At 45.2% G+C, this 25,282-nt stretch overlaps 1 protein-coding gene across 3 annotated transcripts in view; it reads right to left on the reverse strand.

Annotated features, from left to right (window-relative positions):
- Positions 1 to 7,128: 7,128 nt before the first annotated feature.
- The window catches only part of Rfx8 (regulatory factor X8), a 69,679-nt gene continuing 51,525 nt past the window's right edge, over positions 7,129 to 25,282 (reverse strand). For all 3 annotated transcript variants that reach the window (XM_048353535.1, XM_048353537.1, XM_048353538.1), the window contains 5 exons: positions 24,738 to 24,894; positions 22,609 to 22,703; positions 15,490 to 15,604; positions 11,995 to 12,323; positions 7,129 to 7,375 (listed from right to left, as the gene is read on the reverse strand). In XM_048353535.1, coding sequence (XP_048209492.1) covers positions 7,181 to 7,375; positions 11,995 to 12,323; positions 15,490 to 15,604; positions 22,609 to 22,703; positions 24,738 to 24,894 — 891 coding nt within the window. In that variant the 3' untranslated portion in view covers positions 7,129 to 7,180. The remainder of the gene's footprint in view (positions 7,376 to 11,994; positions 12,324 to 15,489; positions 15,605 to 22,608; positions 22,704 to 24,737; positions 24,895 to 25,282) is intronic.

Genomic DNA, 25,282 nt, shown 5'->3' on the forward strand with positions numbered 1-25,282 from the left:
CAAGTGACAATTTGGCTTTGAATTCACAAATCCTACTCCTTTGCTCCCTCTGACCTTAAGTTATTGGTATCATAAATGACGTCCCTTTGTGTTGTATATTCATTAACCTGATTTATTGTTATGGTGATTTATTGTACCTTTGTCTTTCAACTTAGATACCGTAATTGAAGGCGATTCATGCACTGTATAAGTATCACAGTAGTCTACATTTATCTATAGGTTCATCTTCGCGAGCAAACCTTTCACACCTTCCAATGACATCCTGTAGAGTTCTGATGTCTTTTGGTTTGGCCTGAAGACCATCTGGATTTGCTTGTCAGGCGAGCATGATGGTAAAGAGCTCCTTTTATTTCAGCTTTTGTTTATCTGAGGAAATGGTCGTCCCCTTCATTTTCCAAGGACAATTTTGTCAGAGTCTTCTTTTGGCAGCTTTTCCTCTCAGTATTTTGAATATATAATCCCTCTCCCTTCTTGCTTGAAAAGCATCTGCGGAGAATCTGCTGTGGAACTCCCCCTCAGAAACCATGAGTCACTTTTTACTTAATTATTTAGCTAATTAGTTAATTTTACTCCTCTCAAAATTCTCTTTGACTTTTGGAAGTTTGATTATAATGGGTCTTGGAGCTGATTTCCTTAGGTTCCTGATAGTTGGAGGTCATTTGAATTCTTGTATCAAGACGTCATCCATTTTCGTTCCCAGCTTTGGGAAGCTTCCAGGCATTATTTCTTCAAATAAGCTTTGCGCCTCTCCTCTCTCTTCTTTCTGGGCTCTCATAGTGCATCACACATGCTGCATTTATTGAAACCCTTGACCCTTAGCATTTCTCCTGGACTTTTCTTTTTCTCAGTTGACTAGTTAATTTCAAATGATCTGTCTTCAAGCTTGATGATTCTGTCTTGTGCTCAGTCAAATCTGCTGTTGAATTGCTCTCTTGAAAATTTCAATTTAGTTATGTTTTTCAGCTTCAAATGTCTGTTTGGGTTTCTCTTTCGTATTTCTATTTCTTTGCTGAAATGGGATAAATTTTACACAACATTGTTTCTTCTATTCGGTGTACAAAAGTGTTTGACTTAGATAAAATTTCTGTTATATCAACATACTAAGGTTCTTGCTATTATAATTATTGCAAGTCATGCATCTGATAAGGGATTTATATCCCAGAATATGCAAGGATTGTTTATAATTCAATAAAAAGGAAATAAAGAACCCAGTGTTAAATAGGCAAAGAGTTTGAATAGATGTTAGTCCAAAGAAGATACACAAATGACCAATAAGCACATGAGAAAGGTATCAACATTCAGTCATTAGAGAAATGCAAGTCAAAGCCACAGTGAGAAGCTATTTTGCATTCACTGGGATGGCTACAATAAAAAAGGCAGGTGGTATAAAATGGTGCAGCCACTCTAGGAAGGTAGATAGCAGAAAGACAGAAAGAAACATAGGTCCATGCAAAACTTGCGTACCGTTGTTCCCAGTAGCCCCAAAGTGGAAACCATGTAAACATCCTAAATGACGAATGAAAAAGTAAAATGTGGTACATCCATACCATGAGTTTATTTGCCAATATAATGTTGTGTTCACTAGAAGGGAAGGAGAATGGTTGACATTTGGAGTTTCTTTTCATGGTAATAAAAATTAAAAAGTGATGGTTGCACCTAAATATCCAAAATATTATATATATGTAGGGCAGTCATGGGGCTTGAACTCAGGGCCTAGGCTCCGTACCTGAGCTCTTTTGCTCAAGGCTGAGCGACAGCATCACTTCCAGTTTTCTGGTGGTTAATTGGAGATAAGAATTTCATGGACTTTCCCTTTTGTGCTGGCTTTGAACCATGATCCTCAGTTCTCAGTCTCCTGAGTAGCGAGGATTACAAGCATGAGCCACTGGTGCCCAGCTTCTAAAAATATTTTAAGTATCCTAAAAATCACTGATTATATGTGTTAAATGTAGGAAATGTTATGAAAATAATATTATATGTTAATTGTTTTAGGCCAGATACTAGTGGCTCACACTGTAATCCTAGCTACTCGGAAGGGTGTAGTCTGGAGGATCAAGGTTTGTGGCTAGTGTGGGCAGAAAAGCTTGCTAGACAGTTTCTTCAAAATAGCTAGAAAAAAAGGCTGAAGGTATGGTTCAAGTGGTAGAGTACCAGCTGAGCAAATGCAAGTGTTATAAAAACATAAAGTTTTAAAAAGTGTACTCTGGGATAAGATTTGTGCACAATTTTTTCAGGACAACTTTCTATCTACTCTGATTTCCTCAATAGCTTCTTTTTTTGTTTTTGTTTTTGGTATTTATTTATTTATTTATTTATTGTCAAAGTGATGTACAGAGAGGTTACAGTTTCATATGTTAGGCCTTGGGTACATTTCTTGTACTGTTTGTTACCTCCTACCTCATTCCCCCCTCCCCCTCCCCCCTTCCCTCTCCCCCCCCATGAGTTGTTCAGTTGGTTTACACCAAATGGTTTTGCAAGTACTGCTTTTGTAGTCGTTTGTCTTTTTATCCTTTGTCTCTCGCTTTTGATATTCCCTTTCACTTCCAGTTCTAATGCCAGTATATACAGTTTCCAATGTATTCAGATAAGATACAGTGACAGTGCGGGCACAACCACAGGAAGGGGATACAAGAGGATCATCAACGATAGAAGCTACGGTTTCACATGGCATGTTGAAAGTGATTACAACAGTGATATAACAGTCATGTCCATAACATGGAGTTCATTTCACTTAGCATCATCTTATGTGTTCATAAGGGCATAGTTATTGGGCTTTTGTGATCCTCTGCTGTGACTAGCCTAAACCTGTGCTAATTATTCCCTATGAGGGAGACCATAGAGTCCATGTTTCTTTAGGTCTGGCTCACTTCACTTAGTATAATTTTTTCCAAGTCTTCTTCTGGGAGATAAATGAAATTTTGCCCCTGGATTTCTCCTAGTATGTGGAACTCTTTGGTTGTTCCCATTCATGGTGGGGAGGACCTGGCCTCTGATTCCCTACATGGGTGGCATATCGAGACTGCCCTCTTCACTCGAAGGTCGTCAATATGAAAGCTCAAGTTTGTGTGCACTGCCGAAAGCAGCATTCAGCGGTTCCTGGTATAGCCCTTCTGTCTTAGATTGATACCTGCATTATTTTTTGTTGTCTCCATGTCCTCATTCCTTTAAGAAGATATTGTGTGTATGTAGAACACATTTTCTTGTTCCTTTCATCCACTGTGGGGCATCTGGATTGTTTCCATACCTTGTCTATGGTGAACAGTGCAGCAATGAACATGGTTGTACAGTGGCTTTCCTATGTCCTAACTTGTAATCTTTTGATTCAATGCCCAAGAGTGGTGTCACTGAGCCACGAGGTAGTTTCATGTTTATTATTCATCCACTAGAAAAATAATGACATTGCATCATTTGCAAAGAATTGGATGGACCTGGGAAAAATTATGGTAAGTGAAATCAGGCCCAGAGAGACAAAGGACACATGTTTTCTCTCAGATGTGGAAGTTAGACCTAATTTATAAATACATAAATAAACATACACAGGGTCATAGGCACATGTGCACAAACACATCAACCTAAGTATGCTACATCCAGGTGAGAATTCAATGGTGTAACTCCCTAGAACAATGAATTCCCAATCTAACAAAAGGAAAACCAGGAAAATGGTACTTGGAGTGTGTGGCAGGAAGGTCAAAAGGAGCAGAGATGAATTGGGGTTGGGGGGGAAGAATATTCAATGCATATCCCATAAAACCAGGAAACGTGAGGGAATGGGAGGGTCTGGAAGAGATAGGGGAGCACGATGAAAAGGGTTGATGTCGATCAAGATGTGCTACACTCATAAACTGACATGTTGAATTTTAACTCCTTTGTACAACTACTAAAAGGTAATAAAAACATAATTTTACGAAGAAGACAGGTGTGTGTTTCTCTGTTTTGGCACAGTGCATTGAGTTGTTTACAGCTGATGAATTGGTTTGAATAGTTTGTCCTATATCTAGAAACAAATATTTAAAAAAAAAATCCTCGAATCACTTTAAATTCATGCCTATTGAAAGGGGCCTGGGCATGCCTAGCGGGGCCATCACACTTCCCTGATTCATCCGCCTACACCCCCAGAACTAGGACGCATTTCCTTTCTCTCACCATCTTCAGTTGTCCCTTCAAATTTACCCCTGCCAGAGGCCTTGCTCACGCCTTGTGGAGGAAGCGACATGGGGTCCTGAGCCCTGTAGCACTTCGTTATTTTCATCCTGTAACCTTCGTTATTATCACTGTGTAAGGTATTTTGCTTTCTTTTGTTGTTGTTGGCCTTTTCCTACCGGGAACATGAACTCCATAGGGCTTGGATTTGCTATTTTGCTCCTATATAATCCCTGGTATTTAGAGTCCATGGTGAGAAAAATAAACATATGACAATGATTTAATTTTGAAACACATCTACATTTTAGACCAAATATCTCCTTTTTGCAAAATTTGTCTGCTGCCAGAATGCTAGTGGGCTTGCAACTCAATTTCATGAGTGAAAATTTATGATCTCAGATGGATGTTCTATGTGGGTGTAGCTATTATTACCCTGAGGAGAAATGCCACATGGCTCCCTGTGGAAGCACCATATTGATGATAGTGATAGACTGAGGATATTGTTGTCTGTATGGGATCTCATTATGATTCCTATTTTAAGTGATTGTTTCAAAAACAGTCTTGTTGGTGTGCATGCCTGAGAAGCCAAAGTCTGTGCTTTATGCTGAGGTCAGTGGCTAGGAAGTCAGAGCTGTCGACATGCTACACCTGGTGATACTGAGTGTGGAGGTTCTTCAGGTAGCGAAGGTCTCCTTGCTGCCGATGACCTTGAGCAGGTCACTTCTACTAGACACTTTCCTCTAGCACAGAACCATGGGGAAAAAATGACCCAGAGATTGTTTTGCATGAGCTGAACTTAATAAAGTATATGGTGGTGTGGCTTGATGAATAGTCCCGCTGTCCTCTTACCTCCAGTCCACTTCCTATGCCCACACCTGTTAGTGCTTCCCATGGCAGACTGGGAGCCCACTGGAATGACTTGCTTGGGCCTGTGGCTTGCTCTTTGCTGCGGCCTGTTAGCATGAGAACTTGCCCAGTCCAGCCTGCTGGATGGGGTGTGGAAGCTACACGAAGGGCAGTTCAGGGGTGTGGAAGCTACACGAAGGGCAGTTCAGTGATTCCACTCAAGGGCATCCTGTACAAGCCAGCCTGCAGGTGACCTGTCAGTTCTGTGACTAAGAAAGCCTGGTTGAGATTTGGCAAATCCAAGCACTGGTGGACTGATGAGGGATAAGGGGCTGCTTTTTGGTCCTTGAGGATTGGTTTGTGATATTGTGATAGTAAACCAATCTACAGTACAAGCAGAAAACAATCTTTGCAATCTCTCTCTCTCTCTCTCTCTCTCTCTCTCTCTCTCTCTCTCTCTCTCTCTCTCTGCCTGTGTGGATCCAAATTCCTGCATGGAAAATGTGAAGCTGAGAAAACCCCTCACCCTTTATCCACACTATTTTTATACATAACATATACAGTAAATAATAGTAAAATCAGTGTACATGAACATACTACACTGTCTACCCCGCAGACCAAGAACTAGAACCCCATGGGAATCCTTGTTACAGAGTTAATAGAGTTGCTGATTGGGTGTTCATTTTTGTGGTGCTGAGGATCAAACCCAGCACCTTGCACGTGCTAACCATGCAATCTACCACTGAGCTAAACCCCAGCCTTCCGATGGAATTTGATCCCACTCTTTGGCTTGATTAAAACATCCTTTCCCTATGTGGCTATTTATGATATAGCCTGCTTATTCCTCATTTCAGTGACCCCAAACCCAACCCACCATGACAAAATCCTGCTGGTCAACATCAGAGTCATGTGAACGACTCACACTTTCCTTAGACAGTAAGTGGGGCAGGTCTGCAGTCTGTAGGCCACAATGGAAGCTCAGTCCCACAGGCTCCTTTCTGTATCTCACTTGAGCTCTCTCCCCTCCCCTCCCCCCCCTCCCCTCCCCTCCCCTCCCCTTCCCTTCCCTTCCCCTCCCTTCCCCTCCCTTCCCCTCCCTCCCTTCCCTCCCTTCCTTCCTTCTTCCCTCTTTCCTTTCTTCCTTTCTTTCTCTTCCCCTCTCCTCCCCTCCTTCTCTTGTGTCCCCTCCTCTCCTCTTCCTTTTTTTCCCCCCTTTGTCTTATTTTGAGACACTGTCTTTCTGTGTAGTCCTCTATGTGGCCTGGAACTCAGGACCTTCCTGCATCAGCTTCTGAGTGCTGGGATTACAGCTATGCATGCCTATGTCCCGCTTAAGTAAGACGAATAGTTCCTTAGTCATAAAGGTGGATGTATATGGTCCCTAAGTTTCTTTAATATTTCTAAGCATCTAGGGGAATTAAATTCATTTTGTAGGTGACAATAACTCATTTTATATGCGACGCTCGATGAAATTTAGTTCATTTCATATGTAATGTCAGGACAATAAATATTCTCTGTTCTTTCCATTTATAGAAGAAATTACCTTAAACATAAATTTTTAAATTTCTTTTAAAGACCATAATCAGTTACATTAAAAATGGAATTGGCGTAATGATGATCTATTTTTAGTTTCGATGTTTTTAGAGTTTTGCTTTAAAAGACAGAAATAAGAAGACGTTCAGGGCAGGACATCAGCGTTTGCTGGGGCTGTCTTTTATCATCTAAACTTCAGCTTCTCTTTAAAACCAAGTTGGTGAACACTAGGTGTTTAGTGTGCCAGCAAGTGAGCGTCACGGGGGCATGGAGCCTTTTCGTGTTTCCCACTGCGTCAGACGATCTTTCTACAAATGCTAGTGGATTGTTTCCCAATCATTGCCAAGATGGAGAAAAGTTACCTGATATTCTTCAAACATTTTCTCTGAGGACAACCATATCTTCCTCCCAATGAGCTTTCTCAAGTTCTCTTTGATTACATCCCCCAATAGAAATATCCAGAAAGACTCAGAAGAAAAGCCACAGAGGCAAAAAAAAAATTTGTTTTCCAAATTAGTTTATAGTTTGATCAAAACAAACTCTTGAACAACAACAAAAAACTCACTTCATTATATCTATTATATACACAAAATCTTTCCCATTCACACAAAAGCATGAGTATTTCATACGTTTTTAAGAATCTAAGTCTGTTTCTTTGTGTCTATTCAAACAGACCGTCTTGCGGATTGGCATTGCTTCCTGGCAAATAGGTATCGTCGGAGCTTGGAGTCACATCAGATACCTGAACCACAAATCTCTGCCCATCTCTGAGGGTGATCAGGGCTTCTTGCCCCACGGGAAGGCTGAGCTTGGCCATGGCATCAGTGGCGCTGTCTCTCAACAGTACTTGGATGAGCTGCCAGGAGAAAAGGTTTAAAAGGAAAAAAGAAAAAAAGAAACCCACACATTATATAGAATTCCCTGTGACAGCAAACGACCATTAAAAATTCACCTGCTACATCCTTTCTGCCACCCAGAGACCCAAACAGGAAGTTTGTGCATGAATCCCCGTGGGGGAGGTTCCTGATTTCTCAGAGCAAAGCTCCCCATCTAGTGAGGGTTTCACGGAAGGATTCTCAGCCCAGAGATTATGAGAGAAGAGAGGGAGGCTGGGGAGTCGTGGGATCCCTTTAAGAAAGGTAGCTGTGTGTGTGTGTGTGTGTGTGTGTGTGTGTGTGTGTGTGTGTGTGTGTGTGTCTGCAGCCATCTTGGAGAAACATATTGGACTCCTACAGACAGAGTGGGGCACAGAGACCCGTGAGCCCCTGGAAGGAGCCTGTGGACTGTCCTGTGTGCGGTGGTCTTGTGTGGATGCCATCCCCGTGACTGGCTGTCTTCCAGAGGAACACCAGTCGCTGCACTCTGTGTCAGTCCTCGGAGCTGACATGGCCCATCCCTCCACCAGCCATCCCATATGCCCTGAGATGGGACTGGCTTTGACAACAGTCGCCTAATACCAGCCGAATGAACGCTAGGCTAGATGCTAACGGGTTCCAGTTCTGATTTAGCTCAGGAGCCACGGGTCGCTTAGCCTTCGTGAGCAAGGCCTCCTCCCATCAGAGGGGCGAGATACCCGGCCATGACCCCATAGCTCGGGGGAAACAGGAAGACGTGCCGAGCGTTGCACACAATTACTGTAGTGCAGACAGAAAGGAATTTTCTGATAACATATTCTGACCAAGATGTGGATGATAATGTTGGATGCAAGATTCATTTAAAATGTGTGTTTCTCTTCCTCCAAATTCAACAGTAACAATGCATGTACAGTGGGAAGCTGTTTTCTCTTGTCTCTGGGGCGGGGGGATGATGGATGGGTGACATTGGTCAAGATGCACTGTACACATAAATTGACGTGTAGAATTGAAACCCCTCTGTGTAACTACTTGAAGATAATATGAAAAAAATTAAAACCCCCATGGTCTTCACTTTTACCCGAGGGATGGAATGTCTCTCTCTCTCTCTCTCATAGTTTCTCTGTCTCTGTCTCTTATCATCTCTCCTTCTCTTTCTCACTTTTTTTCCTACCACCTCTTTTCTCTGCCCTAACCCTAAGCACATGGCCTAAAGTAAAAGACATGTTATCATCATTTAAAGGAATATTCATTATTTAATATCATTAAAAGTTATTTTAGTCATGTGGGCACTGGTGGCTCAGACCTGTCATCCTAGCTACTCAGGAGGCTGAGATCTGAGGATCACAGTTCAAAGCCAGCCCGGTGGGAAAGTCTGAAAGACTTGTATCTCCAATAAACTACCAAAGAGCTGGAAATGGAGCAGTGGTTCAAGTGGAAGAGCGCTACAGCACCCAGGCCTTGACTTCAAGCCCCAGGACTGGCAACAACAATATATTTTTTTTTAATTAAAAATTGTTAGTCTGGGCTGGGGATATGGCCTAGTGGCAAGAGCGCTTGCCTCGTATACATGAAGCCCTGGGTTCGATTCCCCAGTACCACATATACAGAAAATGGCCAGAGGTGGCGCTGTGGCTCAAGTGGCAGAGTGCTAGCCTTGAGCAAGAAGAAGCCAGGGACAGTGCTCAGGCCCTGAGTCCAAGGCCCAGGACTGGCCAAAAAAAAAAAAAAAAAAAAAAAAAAATGTTAGTCTTAGATGCGCCTTGGTAGCTTTCTGTTTTGAGCACTGCCGGAGGGACGGATGGAAGTGACATCTGGACTTGGCTGGTATTGTAGGCACGGGGCAGTGGGGCTGGCGCGGGCGTGCAGCGTGGGGGTGATTCATGGCCCCAAAGGCAGGCGGGGCGCGGAGGGGGTGTGGTTTTGAGGCTGCTGCTGAGCACAGAGCACACAGTCACTAATGAAGGCAATGAAAATTAGACAAGCGGAACTTTTTGGTGTGAGCTCGTTTAAGTCATTATAGCTAAGTCAGCAGGCGTGAAGGAACAGACGTGGGTTTAATTAATCTCTAATGTATATTACCTTGGATGATCTGTCACTCCTCTGCTTGTATTGCTTTATTATGTGGTTCAATTAAGCATTTAATATTTCCTCTATTGTTTCCACCAATTATATATAAGGCAGCTCTCCGTGTGATGGACTTCAGAGGAGCTAAGGGACTGGTGTGGGGGGAGGGGGACAGTGGTAAGGGAAAAGGCTGAGATTGGGAGCTTCATATGGTAAGACATTTTCTGTGCATTTTACGTGTGTGTGTGTGTGGGGGGGGCTTGAACTCAAGAAGCTGTCCTTTAGCTTTTTGCTCGAAGCTGACACTCTACCACTTGAGTCACAGATCCATTTCTGAATTTTTGAAAGTTCATTGGAGATAAGAGTTTCACAGACTTTCCTCCCCGGGCTGGCTTAGAACCTCAATCCTTATATCTCAGCCTCCTGAGTAGCTAGGATTATAGGCATGAGCTGTCTGATAAGTGCCCAGCTCAATGAACTGACTTTTAACCTCTAAACAGTCCTATAGAATTAGATACCATTATTCTCGTGACTTAAACAACTTGCCCAGAGTTCTAAGCAAATAGATGGAGGAGCTGCAATTTGAACCCAGCAAGTTGCCAAACTTAAAACTAGTTTTAATTGGCTCTCAAGTCACTGGCTTTGGAATTACAGCACATAGTGGGCTATTCTCTGGAAGGAGAGAAGATGCTAGGAAAGACTTGAAAGGATATGTATGGGGTGTGAATCAATGATCTACTTATGAAGGAAACCTTGGAACAGTTTCATAATCCCACTGTGAGCCTCAGTTCTGCTAGCCATGAAATGGGGTGATGACAACCCCTTTCTCTCTCTGAGGGAAATGGTGCATGTAAGTAGACTGTCTACACCTGCTTCTACCCACCTTCTTACCATGGCTGAAGAGATCAAGATTAACTCCTGGCTGCTTTTCTGACTAAGGAGTGGACAAATATTGACAAAGATTCTCTGCTCAACCACACTTTAGTCAGGTTTTGGAACCTTCTAGACCCATCTGTTCATTTTCTTAGGAAATCTGGTGTTAGTAAAGAGCCCTGTTGAGGGAGTTCAGTAAGAACTCCTCACATTGGATGTCTAGTCAGTCACTGTAGCTAATCAGTTCCTCCCACCCTCCCGAGGAGATATCTATCTGGCCACCCTGGCTTGTCTTTCTTGAGAATCTTGTCAGGCTGGTTTAGCCAGAATGCTCCTGATTCCTGACCTTTCCTTTTGACCTCTCTTAGCTCACTTTCCTATGCACGATTCAGAGTTGAGCCTAATCCATGTCCTCCACAGCAAGAGCCTGGATGGATGGAGGGTCCCTGTGCCCGACATGATGGTCTTATATAAAGTCTGCCTTCACTTTTTTTTTCACCCTCGCTTAACTTTTTTTAGAGCACCAAGGCTTTACTACATGAGCCACAGCTCTACTTCTGGCTTCTCTCTCTGTCTCTCTCTCTCTCTCTCTCTCTCTGTGCTCTTTTCTCTTTTGTTTTTGGGAGATAAGAGTCTCATAGACTCTTCTTTCCCAGCTTGGCTTTGGACCATGGTTCTCAGCGCGCAGCCTCCTGAGTCGCTAGGAGCACAGGTGGGAGTCACCGCACTCAGCTTCCCTCATTGCGTGTTAACTGGGGTCACGGAGTGATTCTTTTTCCTTAACAACTTGTCATGCTGTAGTCCACACTCTTGCCCCAGGCAGTGAGCGAGGAAACTGTTCACTGAGAGTTGAGCACTAGGGCCAGCCATGAAAGCAAGTCCTCTCAGGTGAGCTGTCCCTGGCCAGCTCTCAAAGGGCTCTGTACCAGGCCTGAGTCTGTGGTCCAGCATGACAGGAAGAAAGGACAGTTGTTACCCCAACCCAGCCTGGCCAACAGGTCCCTTCTACAGATGAAGCTGAGCATCTTCCGTGCCCACAGCTCTGACCACTGATTCCCGGAACGTCCTATTCCCCACTGGAGGCCTGAGTCCCACTGGTACATCGGGTCCCTGACTTTCATTAGTATTTCAGCAGTTGATTTCTCATGCCTGCTTTGTACACCTGCAGAAGGAGATCTCCTTTACAAACACCCAGGGCAACAGGATGTACCTTTGGCATTTCTGTGGCAGCATTACTACCTTTCCCCCTGCCACAAGGCTTTCCACTATCCCTCCCTGGTCTGAGTCCATCTACACTTTTGTCCTGGTAGTCTAAATTCTAAAACAAACCAAAACAAAAAAAGCTCCACCTAAATGGTACAGATAGATGTTAGCGGTTAAGTTTGTCTTCGGATAGAACAGATTTGCAGAACCCAGAGCAGTTGGTGAACGTCAGGAGATATGTCTGTGTATCACTGTAGTATACACTGGGTTGACTGGCCATGCCACCTCTAGCAAAATGGCCTCAAGTAAAGAGGATTCTAGAATCCCTCATAGCTGTTGGAGCCACACGATCTTGATGGATTTCCAAAGCTTCCTGTAGTTTTCTTCTTCCCCTTCAAACAGCTCTGTGTGTGTGCGGTGCGGGTTGGGAAGGAGGGAAGGAGGGAAGGAGGGGAAGGAGGGAGGGCCTTGCTGTCTCTACCTTGTTGCCTGTGGCAGTGTCCACCAGGAAGCCCAGGACCTGGAGAGACATGCTGCTCACAGCCACGGGACTGTGGCTGGGGCTCATGTGTTTCAGGGTCACCCTCGGTGGTTCCCCATTCAGGCTCGCACACTCCTGAGTCGTTGGAGGATATAGAAGGCGGTAAAAGGATTGGTCCGGCTGGGCAAGAGACGGGTCATCTGACAGGAAGTCCTTGAGACTCCCCAGCTCCTCCTCTTCCTCCTCCTCTTCCTCCTCCTCCTCCATGCAGGACTGAATGACGTGAATCACGTATTCCAAGAACAGCAAGTGAAACAGATGCCAGGACCCTGCGTTCCAACAACAATCGGAAGTGAGTACACGCGATGCCGAGCGGAAGGCAACGTAACAGGGACTTCAACTGTGGTTTGGTTTTCCTTCCTTCCTTCCTTCCTTCCTTCCTTCCTTCCTTCCTTCCTTCCTTCCTTCCTTCCTTCCTTCCTTCCTTCCTTCTTTCCTTCCTTCCTCACTCAAAAAGCCCTGATTCCTTACTTTGGACCACAAATAAGCTAAAAAGGAGGATGAAGGCTTGCATCTCAGCCTCCATACCTTTTCTCTAATCCCCTCTCTCTACGGTCACTTTTTTGTTTTTGCACCTTGGACCTTGGACTCCTGGGAGGTCAGGACTGATCTATCTATAACATGCTTACAAGGGGGAGGACACAGCTCCTAAGGAAAGGAACGTCAAGCCTTCTCAAGCCAGGGCACCCACCATTCAGGACATGGAGATTTGTTTGTCCTGACCAGCCATGACAGGGATCAACAACTTCTCTGGAACCTTCTTAAAAGAAGGACAAAAATAATGATCCACAGGCCATGTTTTGATCCAGTCATTGTGCATCCCTTACGCTCTCCCTCCACATTCTGTGTCTGTTTAAACCTAAAGCCTATGTCCACATCACAAAGATGGCTGAAGATTAGACTAAGGCGTCCTTGCCTCTTCCTCTGGCATGGCCGGACCATGTCATCAATCTTCCTCTGCCCCGCACCACTGTCCCGCTCTTTGCTTGTGGTGTTGAGCAAGTGGCCAGACTTCACACGTGGAATCCCAGACCTAAAACTCCAGTTACACCAACAGGCAAATCACGATAAAACTAACTCCTCTGTGACTTCTACCTCCTTAGCACTGCAGTGTCATTCCTTCAGCTGACCTAAGGGGAGGGACGGGTGAGTGTCGGGGCAAGCATTGCTCTTGCAGATGCACACTCCACGGAACCCCTGGCTTTGTGAACAGCTTGTGAACAGAAACGACAGAGAGCTAAAGAGCCTGCTCCAGTGAAGGATGGGAACTTTGTAGAAACAAGAGTCTCCTTAATGTTTGCCTAAGGAACAGGAATAGATTTAGCCTACTGCAATCTGTGTGTGTGTGTGTGTGTGTGTGTGTGTGTGTCTTTCTGTCTGTCTGTCCTGGGCAAAAGAAGCTCAGGGATAGCACCCAAGCCCTGAGTCAAAGAAAGGGACCAAAGAAGAAATCAAGGTGCTAAACACAGAGGCAGTGAATAGGGTGATATTACCTTAAAAACACACAAACTGCACTGTCCTCTGGGCAGTGAATAATTGTATCCACTTGACACAAGTAATTTGCATTTTCATAAACAAGAATCATTTGTATCGTTACCTGCTTGCTCTGACAATAGTAAAATAACTCACAGACCAAAGAAAAGTAGTGCTATATCCAGAGCATGTGCTCAAACCTTTTCAACTGATATTATCACTTTCTTTTTCTTTTTGCTGGTCCTGAGGCTTGAACTCGGGGCCGGGGTGCTGTCCCTGAGCTCCTTTTGCTCAAGGCTAGTGCTCTTCCACTTGAGCCGCAGCGCCCCTCCCCAGTTTATTGGAGATAAGAGTCTCATGGACTTTCCTGCCTGGGCTGGCTTCAGACCGCGATCCTCACATCTCAGCCTCCTGAGTAGCTGAGATTACAGGCGTGAGCCACCAGTGCAGCTTCAACTGACTTTCATCTACTTCAAATAATCTTTCTGACCATTTGAAGGCTTTCATGATTTTCTCCTAGCCACTGTTTACTATTGCGTGACAGACACCTGGCCTGGAGGCCTCCTGATTAACAATGCCCAGATCATTTAACCTGTGAGAACCACAGTCTTGAGAAAGAGGTATATCACTGTGACTCCTTTGAGAGAAGGGAAAACGGGAAAGGCATAGACAGCCACAGGGCTGGCTTTTCTTCTGGGATTTCTTGTGAACTTGTCTCTATGCTCTAGACAGGCATCAGCACCAAACAGACTCAGTGTGGACTAAGTTAAAGGGGAGGACATCTTTAAAGGAAAGGCCGCATTACAAATGGGTGTCACGTGGTTACGTACAGTGTCAACCCTCAAAAGAGCTCCAACAAGTCTTGTCTTCTTCATCTTCCTCTGTCTAATAGCAGTGAGGGCCTGGCAGCCCTCTGGGGCAAGGACCACTGGTTCGGACTGGTGTTTAAACATGGGCAAGGAGACTGTCTTTCTTCTGCTAGCAGTCCAGTGCCCAGAAAGGTGCTAGGGCACCCTAGGGGGAAAGAGAACTCCCTTCTGAATACAAGGTTCATCTCAGCAAATTGTACATGCTTCCTTTCCTGCAACCCTTTCTATGCCACGCCTTTGGTAAAGACATGGCTTTCCTCCACAGAGGATGACCCATATGCTGCACAAAATTTGAAATGCCACGTGTGGTGGGATGCTTCACTCTTTCCAGCAGCGGCAAGCAATGGCGACTTTATTAATGGTCATTTTGGGGAAGTTAAATATGCGTCCTCCAAGGAATAAGTATTTTTTTTTTCTCTACCTCCGTTGTCTCTCTTGGTACTTTTCTGTAAAGGACGCCATGTTTATAATTTCATAAGGGTAGGCTTCCGGTGGGTCCAACTCCGTTGGGATGAGAAAGTACCACACAGTCCATTTGCTGGGGACCATCTCTTTGCCCTTAATACAAAAATGACTACAGTATTCTGTATCTAAGTTGCACCTTACACAAAAAAAGATTAAAAGAGGCTGGGTATGGCTGGCTTGTGCCTTTAACTACCTATTCAGGAGGCTGTGATATGAGGATTGTGGTTCAAAGCCAGCCTGGGCTGGAAAGTCTGTAAGACCCTTATCTCCACTTAATCACACCGAAAAAAAGGTAGAAGTTGAGGTGTGCTTTAAATGGCAGAGCACTAACCTTGTGCTTAAAAAGCCAAGGCACAGTGCCTAGGCCCTGAGTTCAAATCACAGTACTAATAAAAACAAACAAACCAGCAAAAAAGATTAAAAGCAATCTTCAAAGTAATAGGCCAAATACTTGTGCTACAGTAAGTTTATGTATTTTTTTTTTTATTATTTTGGGGGTGTTAGGGATGGAATTCAGGGCCTTGTCCCTTCTAGACAAGCCCCCGCCCCTGTGATATCTCCCTTCCCTGCCCTGCAGTAACAGACTTAAAAGGCAGACCATAAACCATCTTGGCATTCTTTGACTTACCAAAGCTGTCTTTGTGACAGAGGGTCATGGCTTTGCTCACGGCAGTGAGGATGAAGTTCCATCTCAGCTGGAAGCCTGCAGCCAGTTTCATAAACTCCTCTTTGCTTCTGCTTGGCTATTACATTTTTTTGTGTGTGTGAGACAAAAATACTAGGGTTTACTATCAAACCAAGAAGAATAGTGTGTTTCATATACAAGCACTTGTCACCCATAGACATTTTTAAAAGGCCGGAGGAGAGAGGCTAAGAGTAAGAATGGAGTCAGAGCCAACAGGGACCAATTTCTAGTCTTGCCATAGAGTCTCAGAGGCTGCTCTTGCCGCCTGGCGGGTTACTAAGAGCAGGGCAAATGCTTGACATTGAAAGAGAAAATCAGTTAGGAGCCAGGCCCTTAGACAGCACTTTGGCCTAGCAGTCCAAAACCAAATACAGAGAGATACGGTTTGGGAAGATCTTGCCTCTGCCCCTCTCTAGCCTCTTCTAGCTCTGATAGCTATCTCTTGATCCTGGGGAAAGGGTTTACAGGAGGGACTTGTCCTGATCAATAAAGTGTTACCTACTTAGAATAGGGGCAACTGATCAGAGCACAGTGCAGGATACAAGAACCCTTGGAGACACAGCCACCCGAAGAAGACAGGATGGATGACAGGCAGAGCAGTGACTTGGAGCTAGGTAATTCTAAATAAAGGTTTTTACCCTCATCTTCCATTGGACTTGGCTTCATTCATGATTTTCAGAGAGACACAGAGCTGAGAAGAAATCGCAGTGCTGGCTGGGGTGTTCCAGCACTGGCCAGCCTGGTCTACTGCTGAGCTGTACCCCTAAAAAGACATTGCCGGCTCTATAGAGGGCAGTGACCCCTGTGGTCTTTGCTGATGGCGGAGCCAAAAGGGCTGTGTGGGCTCTGCCCACTGAGAGAAATGGCAGAACATTCCGTATCAGCACCGCGAATTCCATTTTGCATCCATCTCCTCTGATCTGAGCCATTTTTTCTTGCAATGACCTTAGGTACCGGAAATTACAGACCTTCTGATAAACATCTCGTGGAAGAGTAGAGACTGCCCCCAGAACCACTTTCTTATCACTGATAAGGTCCTGCCTGACCAGTCCCGACACAGTGATCACCCAGCCCATGATGTGACCAAGAGTGAATAACTGTATGCTTCCCGGCTCCCAGCCCCCGTGTTCCTTCTCTATTATAATCTGGGAACCAACATCATTCCCTAGAAGAGAGGCTACTTCCCTTGCCTTTCCAGTGTGGCCGCACTGATTCGGCTCCTATCCTGCTTTCCACCATTACCTTCGCTTCTGGAGCACTTGGTCACACACGGTTTTTTGGGTGCCCTAGTCCCCTGTGACTCAGGCAATGTGCTCTGCCTCCTGAAGAGATGGTTCCAGTCCAGAACATTCGAAATACGCAGAGAGAAGCAGGGAGATGGGAAATTGCCCTACTCCCACCCCACCCCCAATCTCCATACAACTTTAAAAATGAGGTCACTTTGTAAGTGACCTCATTGTATTGAATACAATTTGCAAGAGGCTATTGATTTGGACTAAATTTCTGTATTGGACCCTAACAGACTCAAACAAAATGGAGTCACTAATGCTAATTTTTATGTAACCAAACTGAAACCAGGTTGTTTAGCTGGCACTTTTTTTTCAGAAATCAGGAGGGTGGGGGAGACAGAGGCAGACAGACAGAGAGACAAAACAAACACAGAGACACAAAGAGAGACAAAGAAAAAGAGTGAAAGACACACAGAGGCCTTAAAACAGAGACATACATGTAAAGACAGAGAGACAGACAGAGATAAAGAGACAGACTGAACAGCCCGATTCCCAGGCTGACCAGCTTATGATCAGATGATAAGGAAGCCCCCACTGCTTCAATCTTTATAAACAGTTACAGCCTGGATATGAAGTGTCCCCTCTCCCCCTAAGGCTTCTATATTGAAGGCTTGGTCCCAGCATGTGGTACTTATCTTGGAAGGTTCTGGAAACTATAGTCCTTGGGGGTTGTATCTTGTCCCATGCTATGTTCTATCCCTTTTCCTCATTTCCTGTCTTCCAGAAGGGCAGTCATCTTTGCCACCGGTCCCTGTCGCCAGGCTGCTCTGCCTCACTCTGGACTCAGAGTCAATGGAACCAAGGTCTATGGACTGAAACCTCTGAAACACGAAGTATCATAATCCAACAGAACCCTTCCTCCCTCGACTTGTTTTGTTCCAGAATAGGGCAGCTCAGCATTCAGGCTGTGGCACAATTATGATTATCTTCTTTTACCAAGATCATACTAAGAACTGACAGCAAAATGCAGAGCAGAAAGATGTGAGAAGTTGCTGTTTGATCAGAACAGAAACACATTTAAAATTGTGGACAAGGAGGGCCCTGGTGCCAAAGAGGCTTGTTTGGTTTTTGTTGGCAGTAGTCCTGGAGTTTGATTTGAGGGCCTCACATGTGCTAGGGTGGCATCCCACCACTTGAGCCTCACATCCAATTTCAGCTTTTTTTTCACCCGGAACTAGCCCTCAGATCTCAGCCTTCTGGGAAGCTAGGGTTATGGTACCTACCTCTTCCCCTAAGGGGTGTGTGTGTGTGTGTGTGTGTGTGTGTGTGTGTGTGTGTGTGTGTGTGTTTCCCAGATATTTTATTACAATAAGGAAGAGAAGCTGTCCAACACATAAAGTAACCTTGAAATGACCAATATTCCCTGTTTCTGTTTTCTTCAACTTGTCTATGAATGTTGGTTCAGCTAGGCACCAATGGTGGGGTTACAGTTTCATATGTAAGGCAGTGAGTACATTTCTTATCAAACTTGTTACCTCCTCTTTTGTTTTTCTCCCCCACCGCCGGTTCCCTCCCCACCCTCTCCCGAGTTGTACAGTTAGCTTACAGCATATTGTCTTGTAAGTATTGCTGTTGAATTGCTTTGTCTTTTACCTTTTGTCTTTCCATTTTGGTTACCTCATGTCTTTCAGGAAGTGATGAAGGGGTTGGCTGGAAATGATGGCATACTTTATAGTCTTGACATACTAAAGGGCTGCCCTAAACTCTGGAAGCATGTGAACACCTCCAGTGCTACCACTGGCACCACCAGTGCCAGACATGGGATGCTTAGGAGAAGCTGTCCCTGTTGGTGATCAATGGACTGAGGTAGGGGTTGGGTTGGGAGATGACAAGACTCCCAAAACAACAGGGAAACTTCCTGGGCAATGAGAATTCTCTGCACATATGTTTGAACATCAATCATAAATATCATTCCAAATTCTCCTAACACAATTCTATCGTGTGGCACTTGTTCATCCTCTGAGGAATTATTCTTGGATGCAAATGGTATGAGATCAGAACAGTTGTATGCAACCAATTTGGATATTTCTTTCTGCTAGCAAACCGCCAGGTGCTAAGAACTGAAGCTGTGAATCAGTGCATTTTTAACAGTCTGAGCATTTCGTTGACAATAGATTTTGTGTGTGTGTGTGTGTGTGTGTGTGTGTGTCTTTATCGGAAAAGCTATTTTTACAAAAACAAGCCCTACAAAGGCATGCACATAGAAAAGCACACCTTTGTCTAACTTGTTTTGTGAGTGAAGGCTGCCGTTATGAAGGAGACTTGGGAAACACATAAGTCATGGTTTATAACACAGGATGAGCCTGTAAGGCTGACTAGAAGCTGAATCACTATTCATGATCTCAATGTGTTTATCCTGGTTGAAGGTGTGAGTGAATATCCAAAACAAGGAACCCACATTGAAAGTTTCTCTCAGGGACGAGGTCTAAGCCTTCTGCTACTAAGTGAATGCACCGCCACACACATCACTGCTGTTGTTTCAAATAAGCATTGCCTGAGATCAGTGAAAAGGAATAAGCACCATACAGAATCTGGAATGATTACCTCTCAAGATGAAAAGGATGGAAAGAGACACTTGCAAGGATTAGAAATGGCTTTCTAAGTGATCCAAAAATTCGTATGGATTAATAAAAGATGCAGCATAGCAAAACTAATCCATAGAAGGTTGTGTTGCAGGAACTGTGTGGGAGGAATATCAATACCAAACTTCAAACTCGATTACAAAATCATAGTAATAAAAACAGCTTGGTGCTGGTACAAAAACAGGCCCGAGGACCAACAGAACAGAATAAAAGACCCAGATATGAAGCCACAAACCTATAGCCACCTAATATTTGATAAGGGAACCAAACAGGTTGAAAGAAAGACAGCCTCTTCAAGAAATGGTGCTGGAAAAACTGGCTATCCACATACAGAAAACTTAAACTAGATCCTTATATCACTCTGTACCTGAATCAATTCAAAATGGATCAAAGACCTCAAGATACCATGGAAATAGTACAGGAAGGGATAGGGCTCCTAGGCAGGCATTGAAACTTCCCAAGTAAAGATCTAGAAATCACAACAAAGCAAAGAAAGACTGGATAAATGGGACTGCATCAAACTGAAGAGTTTCTGCATGGCAAAGGACATAGCTAGCAGGATAAATAGAAAGCTCACAGAATGAGAAAAGATTTTTTTTTTTTTTGGCCAGTCCTGGGCCTTGGACTCAGGGCCTGAGCACTGTCCCTGGCTTCTTCCCGCTCAAGGCTAGCACTCTGCCATTTGAGCCACAGCGCCGCTTCTGGCCGTTTTCTGTATATGTGGTGCTGGGGAATCAAACCTAGGGCCTCGTGTATCCGAGGCAGGCACTCTTGCCACTAGGCTATATCCCCAGCCCAGAGAAGATTTTTTTAACAGCTACACAACATCAGACAAGGGATATTTAAAATATACTCAGAACTCAAAAAATTACCCCCCATAAGACCTCAAAGAAACAACAACCCAATTTATAAATGAGCTAAAGACTTAAAGAGAGACTTCTCAGAAGAAGAAGTAAGAATGATCAATACACACATGAAGAAATGCTCAACATAAGAAATGCAAATAAAAAAAACACTGAGATTCCACCTCACCCCAGTTAGAATGGCCATTATCAAGAAACCTAACAGTAACAGATGATGGCAGGGAGGTGGCCAAAAGGGAATGCTACTACACTGTTGGTGGGAATGTAAACTTGTTTAGCCACTCTAGAAAGCAGTATGGACGTTCCTCAAATGACTAAACATAGAGCTTCCCTATGAGCCAGAAATTCCACTCATGGGCATCTATCCAATAGACCACAAACAAAGCCAAACTAAAGCTACCAGCACAACCATGTTCATTGCAGCAATATCATTTTACAATAGCCAAGACAGGGTATCAAATGAAATGCCCTTCAGTGGATGAAAAGACCAAGAAAATGTGGTACATATACACAATGGAATTTTGGTCATTCATCAGAAAGAATGATATTGTACCATTTGTAAGGAAATGGAAAAATTATATTAAACAAATTAAGCTAGACCCAAAGAAACATAGGTTGCATGGTTTCTCTCACTTGTGGTAGCTAGGTAGAATGGGTCTATAAATCTATAAGTAAACACACTGAATGGTAAAAAAAAAAATACACTGGGGAAATGATAAATTAAATAGGCATTCAATAACACCAAAGGAGGATATTCTTAGACAAACACAAAGATGCGATACCTATGTGCATCTGATCATATAAAATAATATTGAAATAAACTCCAGGAAATGGGAACAAGTTTCTTTGTTGTTGTTTTTGTTTTCTTTTCCTTTTGTCTTGTTAGCTCATTTTTTTTCTGTCTTGTGGGGGGTGGTAAGGGAGACACAAAAATGGAGGTACAAAGGGTGAACAAATGCAGCAGTAGGACTCACTAGACACTATGTTGCAAATGAATTATACAACTTGTGGGTAGGGACAGGAGGGAGAAACTGGGAGAGAGAAAGGGAAGGGGTGACATCCTTCAAAAAGAAATGTGTTAATATACTTGACAAAACAAAGGAACCCACAGGAATTAGGATCATGTCTCAGGTACTTACCTACTTGGATTAATTAAAGAACTGAATTTTTTCAATTGACTTTTTGTTTTTTCATATGTATTATACCATGAATACTTTTGTTTTTAAGTAAATACAGAAGAAATGTGTGCCTTGGGTCTTGGCACTGAGTGTGTGTTCCTCCTTTTCTAAATAGACACTCCATTTCTCGTGTGCTGACTTCTGTGCACGTGTAGCTCCTGAACCGCTGTGCTCCCTCTCTCAGCTCATGTTAGTCCTACAAATCCCTCTCCTCTCAGTTCAAGACTCCTACTCACTTTGGCCTTAGGGAGAATAAAGTCATAGGAGGCCCAAGAGCCTGAGAGGTGTGTGTGTGTGTGTGTGTGTGTGTGTGTGTGTGTGTGTGTGTGTCCCTGTGTGCGCAAGCTGCCTTGCTTCCATCTAAGCTTTTGTTCGTAGTCCCGGCCTCCTTGCCACTAGGGGCGCACTGGAGCAGGCTCTCTCATGGCAGTCACAGCAACTCAAGGTTGACTGTCATGCAGATGGGGGCAGCCAGGCCAACACGCCCACATCCACAAGCAAGTCCTCTCTGAGGGTTCTGTTTGTTTGATTTGTCCCCCGCCTTGTCCTGGAGATCAGACGCAGGGTCTCACACATGTCGGGCGTGTTATTTCTACCGTTGACCTACGCAGGCCCAGCCCATCGCTGAATTTCGGAAACCCTTTGTTAGGACATGTTTGTAAACTACCCAGATGAACATTATTCTTCCAAACAACAAATGTCTCCTGCTTCTCCACTGTCCCACCAGGTTGCCCATACCCTCACCATAATATGTTGTCACACACACACACACACACACGTGTGCACGTGCACACACAGAGGTAAGACGTGGCCCTCTCCCATTCTCTGCCTTGTCAAAGAACTGAGGCCACTTTCCTGGCCTCGAACCGGCCCCAACGCACTGCTGCTAGCGGACCTGGAGGGCGTTTCTCCCATGGCCCCCGATGGGAGCGGTAGCGTGAGGGGCTCCTCAGGCCTGGCACTCGTGCTGCACCCCCAGAGGGAGCGCCAAGGCTGGCCTCGCCACCCGTGCGGTCATCTGGTTCACCGTGACGGGCACCTGAGTCAGGTCGTGGCACCTGAGGCTATTCTTCAGAACTATAATTTGGGGTGATAGATGTCTACTTATTTTTTCTTGTTAAAACAAACCCAACACACCACAGTTCTGTACCTGGAAGACAAATGTCTGGAGACTGGAAGAGACACAATTCAGGAACACACTCAGGTCTGTCGATGTGCCCAGCAGAGAAATTAAACCACTCAGGCCTATGGACACAAAACAAACAAAAGCAGATCGCGGGCGCCCTTGCAGAATTTCCGCAGAGAAAACCCTGTCCTCCGTGACGTCTGAGTTGAAAGGGCTGCTCAGGGCCCCCCCTCGTTTGGAGGAGCAGGGCTGGGCTGTCGGATGGCACGCAGCCCTCTGAGGTCGTGGAGCCTGGAGCCATTTGGTGATGCCTCTGCCACTTGTTGAAAGGGGGAGACGTGTTTCGAAACCTCAGTCCACCTTGTAATTACACGGAGCTGGTCTTCAGATGAGCTCACCGCAGAACTCAGACGTGACTTCACCTATCCTTGACATTGTTCACCAAGGGCTGGCTCGGGAATGCCACTGGAGTGACGGGGACATCAAAGCAGCAAGGGCCTCTTGCCTGAGGTTGCACACTCGAGTCAGGAGGCGCCCAAGTCATGGTGTGTGACGTCAGGTCTGGGCTCCTCTACCTGCCCGGGTAGCATGGAGCAAGGGCAGCCCAGCCTCTGGCGTCCCTGCCTTTCTAGGCGCTACTGCAAACAAAGTAGCTCAGAACAGCAGTGGGCAGCCGTGACCCTAAGCTGCGCTTCCCGCCTGGTTCGCTGGACTGTTAGCAGAGGCCTGCCCGGTAGCAGCAGTGACTGGGGCCAGTGTGCACCCTCCTGGATGGACATCTCTGGGGGACACAGGCTGCCGGCCTATGAGCAGTCTGGGGGGCCCCCTGACAATTTGGGGCATCCTAGGATTTATGGGGTAGCCAGTGCTCTGGAAAGGGGATCTTTTGGGCCTCTGTGACCCTGGAGCTCTGAAGCCTGTTGGGTTAGTGTTATCTTTTCTTTCTGAGATGGAGGGAAGAGGAGCACTGTAGGAGAGGACCTAGATTAGGGCAGGGGACATAAACAAGGCACGTAAGGTGGAAGCTAGCTGGCAGGAATCTGTACTCAAAGTATAGATTCATTTCCGTTTTATTTTCTGACCATATTGGATTTTGAACTTGGGGCCTTGAGCTCCCTCTGACTTGTCTGCTCTGTTGGCATACTACCATTTGGACCGTGGTTCCAGTTCTGCCTTTTGCTGGGGATGGAGCCTTATGGACTTTTCTGCTTGGGCTGGTTCTGAATTGTGATCTGTGATCTGTGGATTTCAGTCTTCTGACTATCCGCGATCACAGGCTTCTGTAGTTTGAGTCACTGGTACCATGGTACCATGGTCAACCCTACTGCAAGATAGAAGCAAATGGAGTTTTATGAGTGTGACTATGTGGTACTGACCCCACACGGTATGCATCTGGTAATGAAGGATTCACGTGTGCTGGAGGGCTCAAGATGGACACAGTTGACACCCCAAAGGAGCTCACAGGGACGGGGCAGGCAGCATTGCACACATGGAATCAACTGGAAAAGGTTACCCCCCTGGAGAGAGAAGCTACGAACTATCCTAGCAGGGAGTACTCAGTAGACACAAATGGAGAGACTGACAGCCAGAACTTCCTGTAACTGTCTTCAGAGAACCTAGAGCTTGGCCCATAATAAAATATGGAGGAGTCGGAACCATTCATAGCCCATAGTGAGAATCGAGGCTGCTAGCAGAGGTGACAGTGAGATCCGGCGAGGGCTGTGTGTGTGTGTGTGTGTGTGTGTGTGTGTGTGTGTGTGTCGCATTCTAAGCTGGCCACGCAGGACGGGACACTTTGAACCATGCTTGTTCAAAACAGATACAGAAATGAAATTCCTTCCTAAGGGAGATAGCCCGGAAAGAAACACGACGCAGCGCTGAACACTCAGTATGGAGCCCCTCTCTGCTTACGTACGCTCAGCAAGGGTGTTGGCCCTGATGCCCCTGACGCTTGGGGAGGGTGTGGAAACACAGCCACAGCGTTCCCGAGCATGTCCAGCGCCCCCTTCAGGTGAACGTATGGAAGAGCATGTCCAGCAACACACTCAAGTGCCAAATGGTTCTCCGTGAAGGAGAAATTCCTAGCGATGGCCGTGCTAGTCCTTCAGAATCACGCCACACTCCCATAACGCCCCCTCCCCCAGGAAGCGTACATTTCATCTCCGTGTAGCTCTCCCGGTTCTCCGTGTCATTCTGGTCCTCCACCAGGACTTTCTTAGAAATATCCAAAGCACCTTGGCTGATGACGGCGAACAGATCTGACTTCAGGATCCGGACTCTCCTGTTATTTTTCAACACCATCCTCATGGTCTAAAGATAACAAGGAAGCCAAAACCTTCATCACCCTGTGTCATTTTACTTTTATCTAGCCTCCCTCCACATCACCAAGGCTTTGTTGTTGAGGAGGAAGAAACCCAGGAGTGTGTGTACTATCTTGTGAACATTGAATCATGCATACTACTTTACATGGAATCTTCCTGTTCCCTCCTCCCCTCCCCTCCCCCTGCACCCAACATATTTGTCTATAGTCGGCACATCCTTCCATATACTTTAAAACATATTTGGATGGTGTATAACACCTAATACAATGTAAGTGCCATGTACATAGTTACACAATATTATTAGGAAAGTATCTGCACATGCTCAGTAGAGACACAACTTTGAAAGGCCTTTGTGTGTATTTCTGCTACAGGGGGCT

The sequence above is a fragment of the Perognathus longimembris genome, chromosome 8 (genome assembly GCF_023159225.1).
Source record: "Perognathus longimembris pacificus isolate PPM17 chromosome 8, ASM2315922v1, whole genome shotgun sequence".
Taxonomy (NCBI): domain Eukaryota; kingdom Metazoa; phylum Chordata; class Mammalia; order Rodentia; family Heteromyidae; genus Perognathus; species Perognathus longimembris.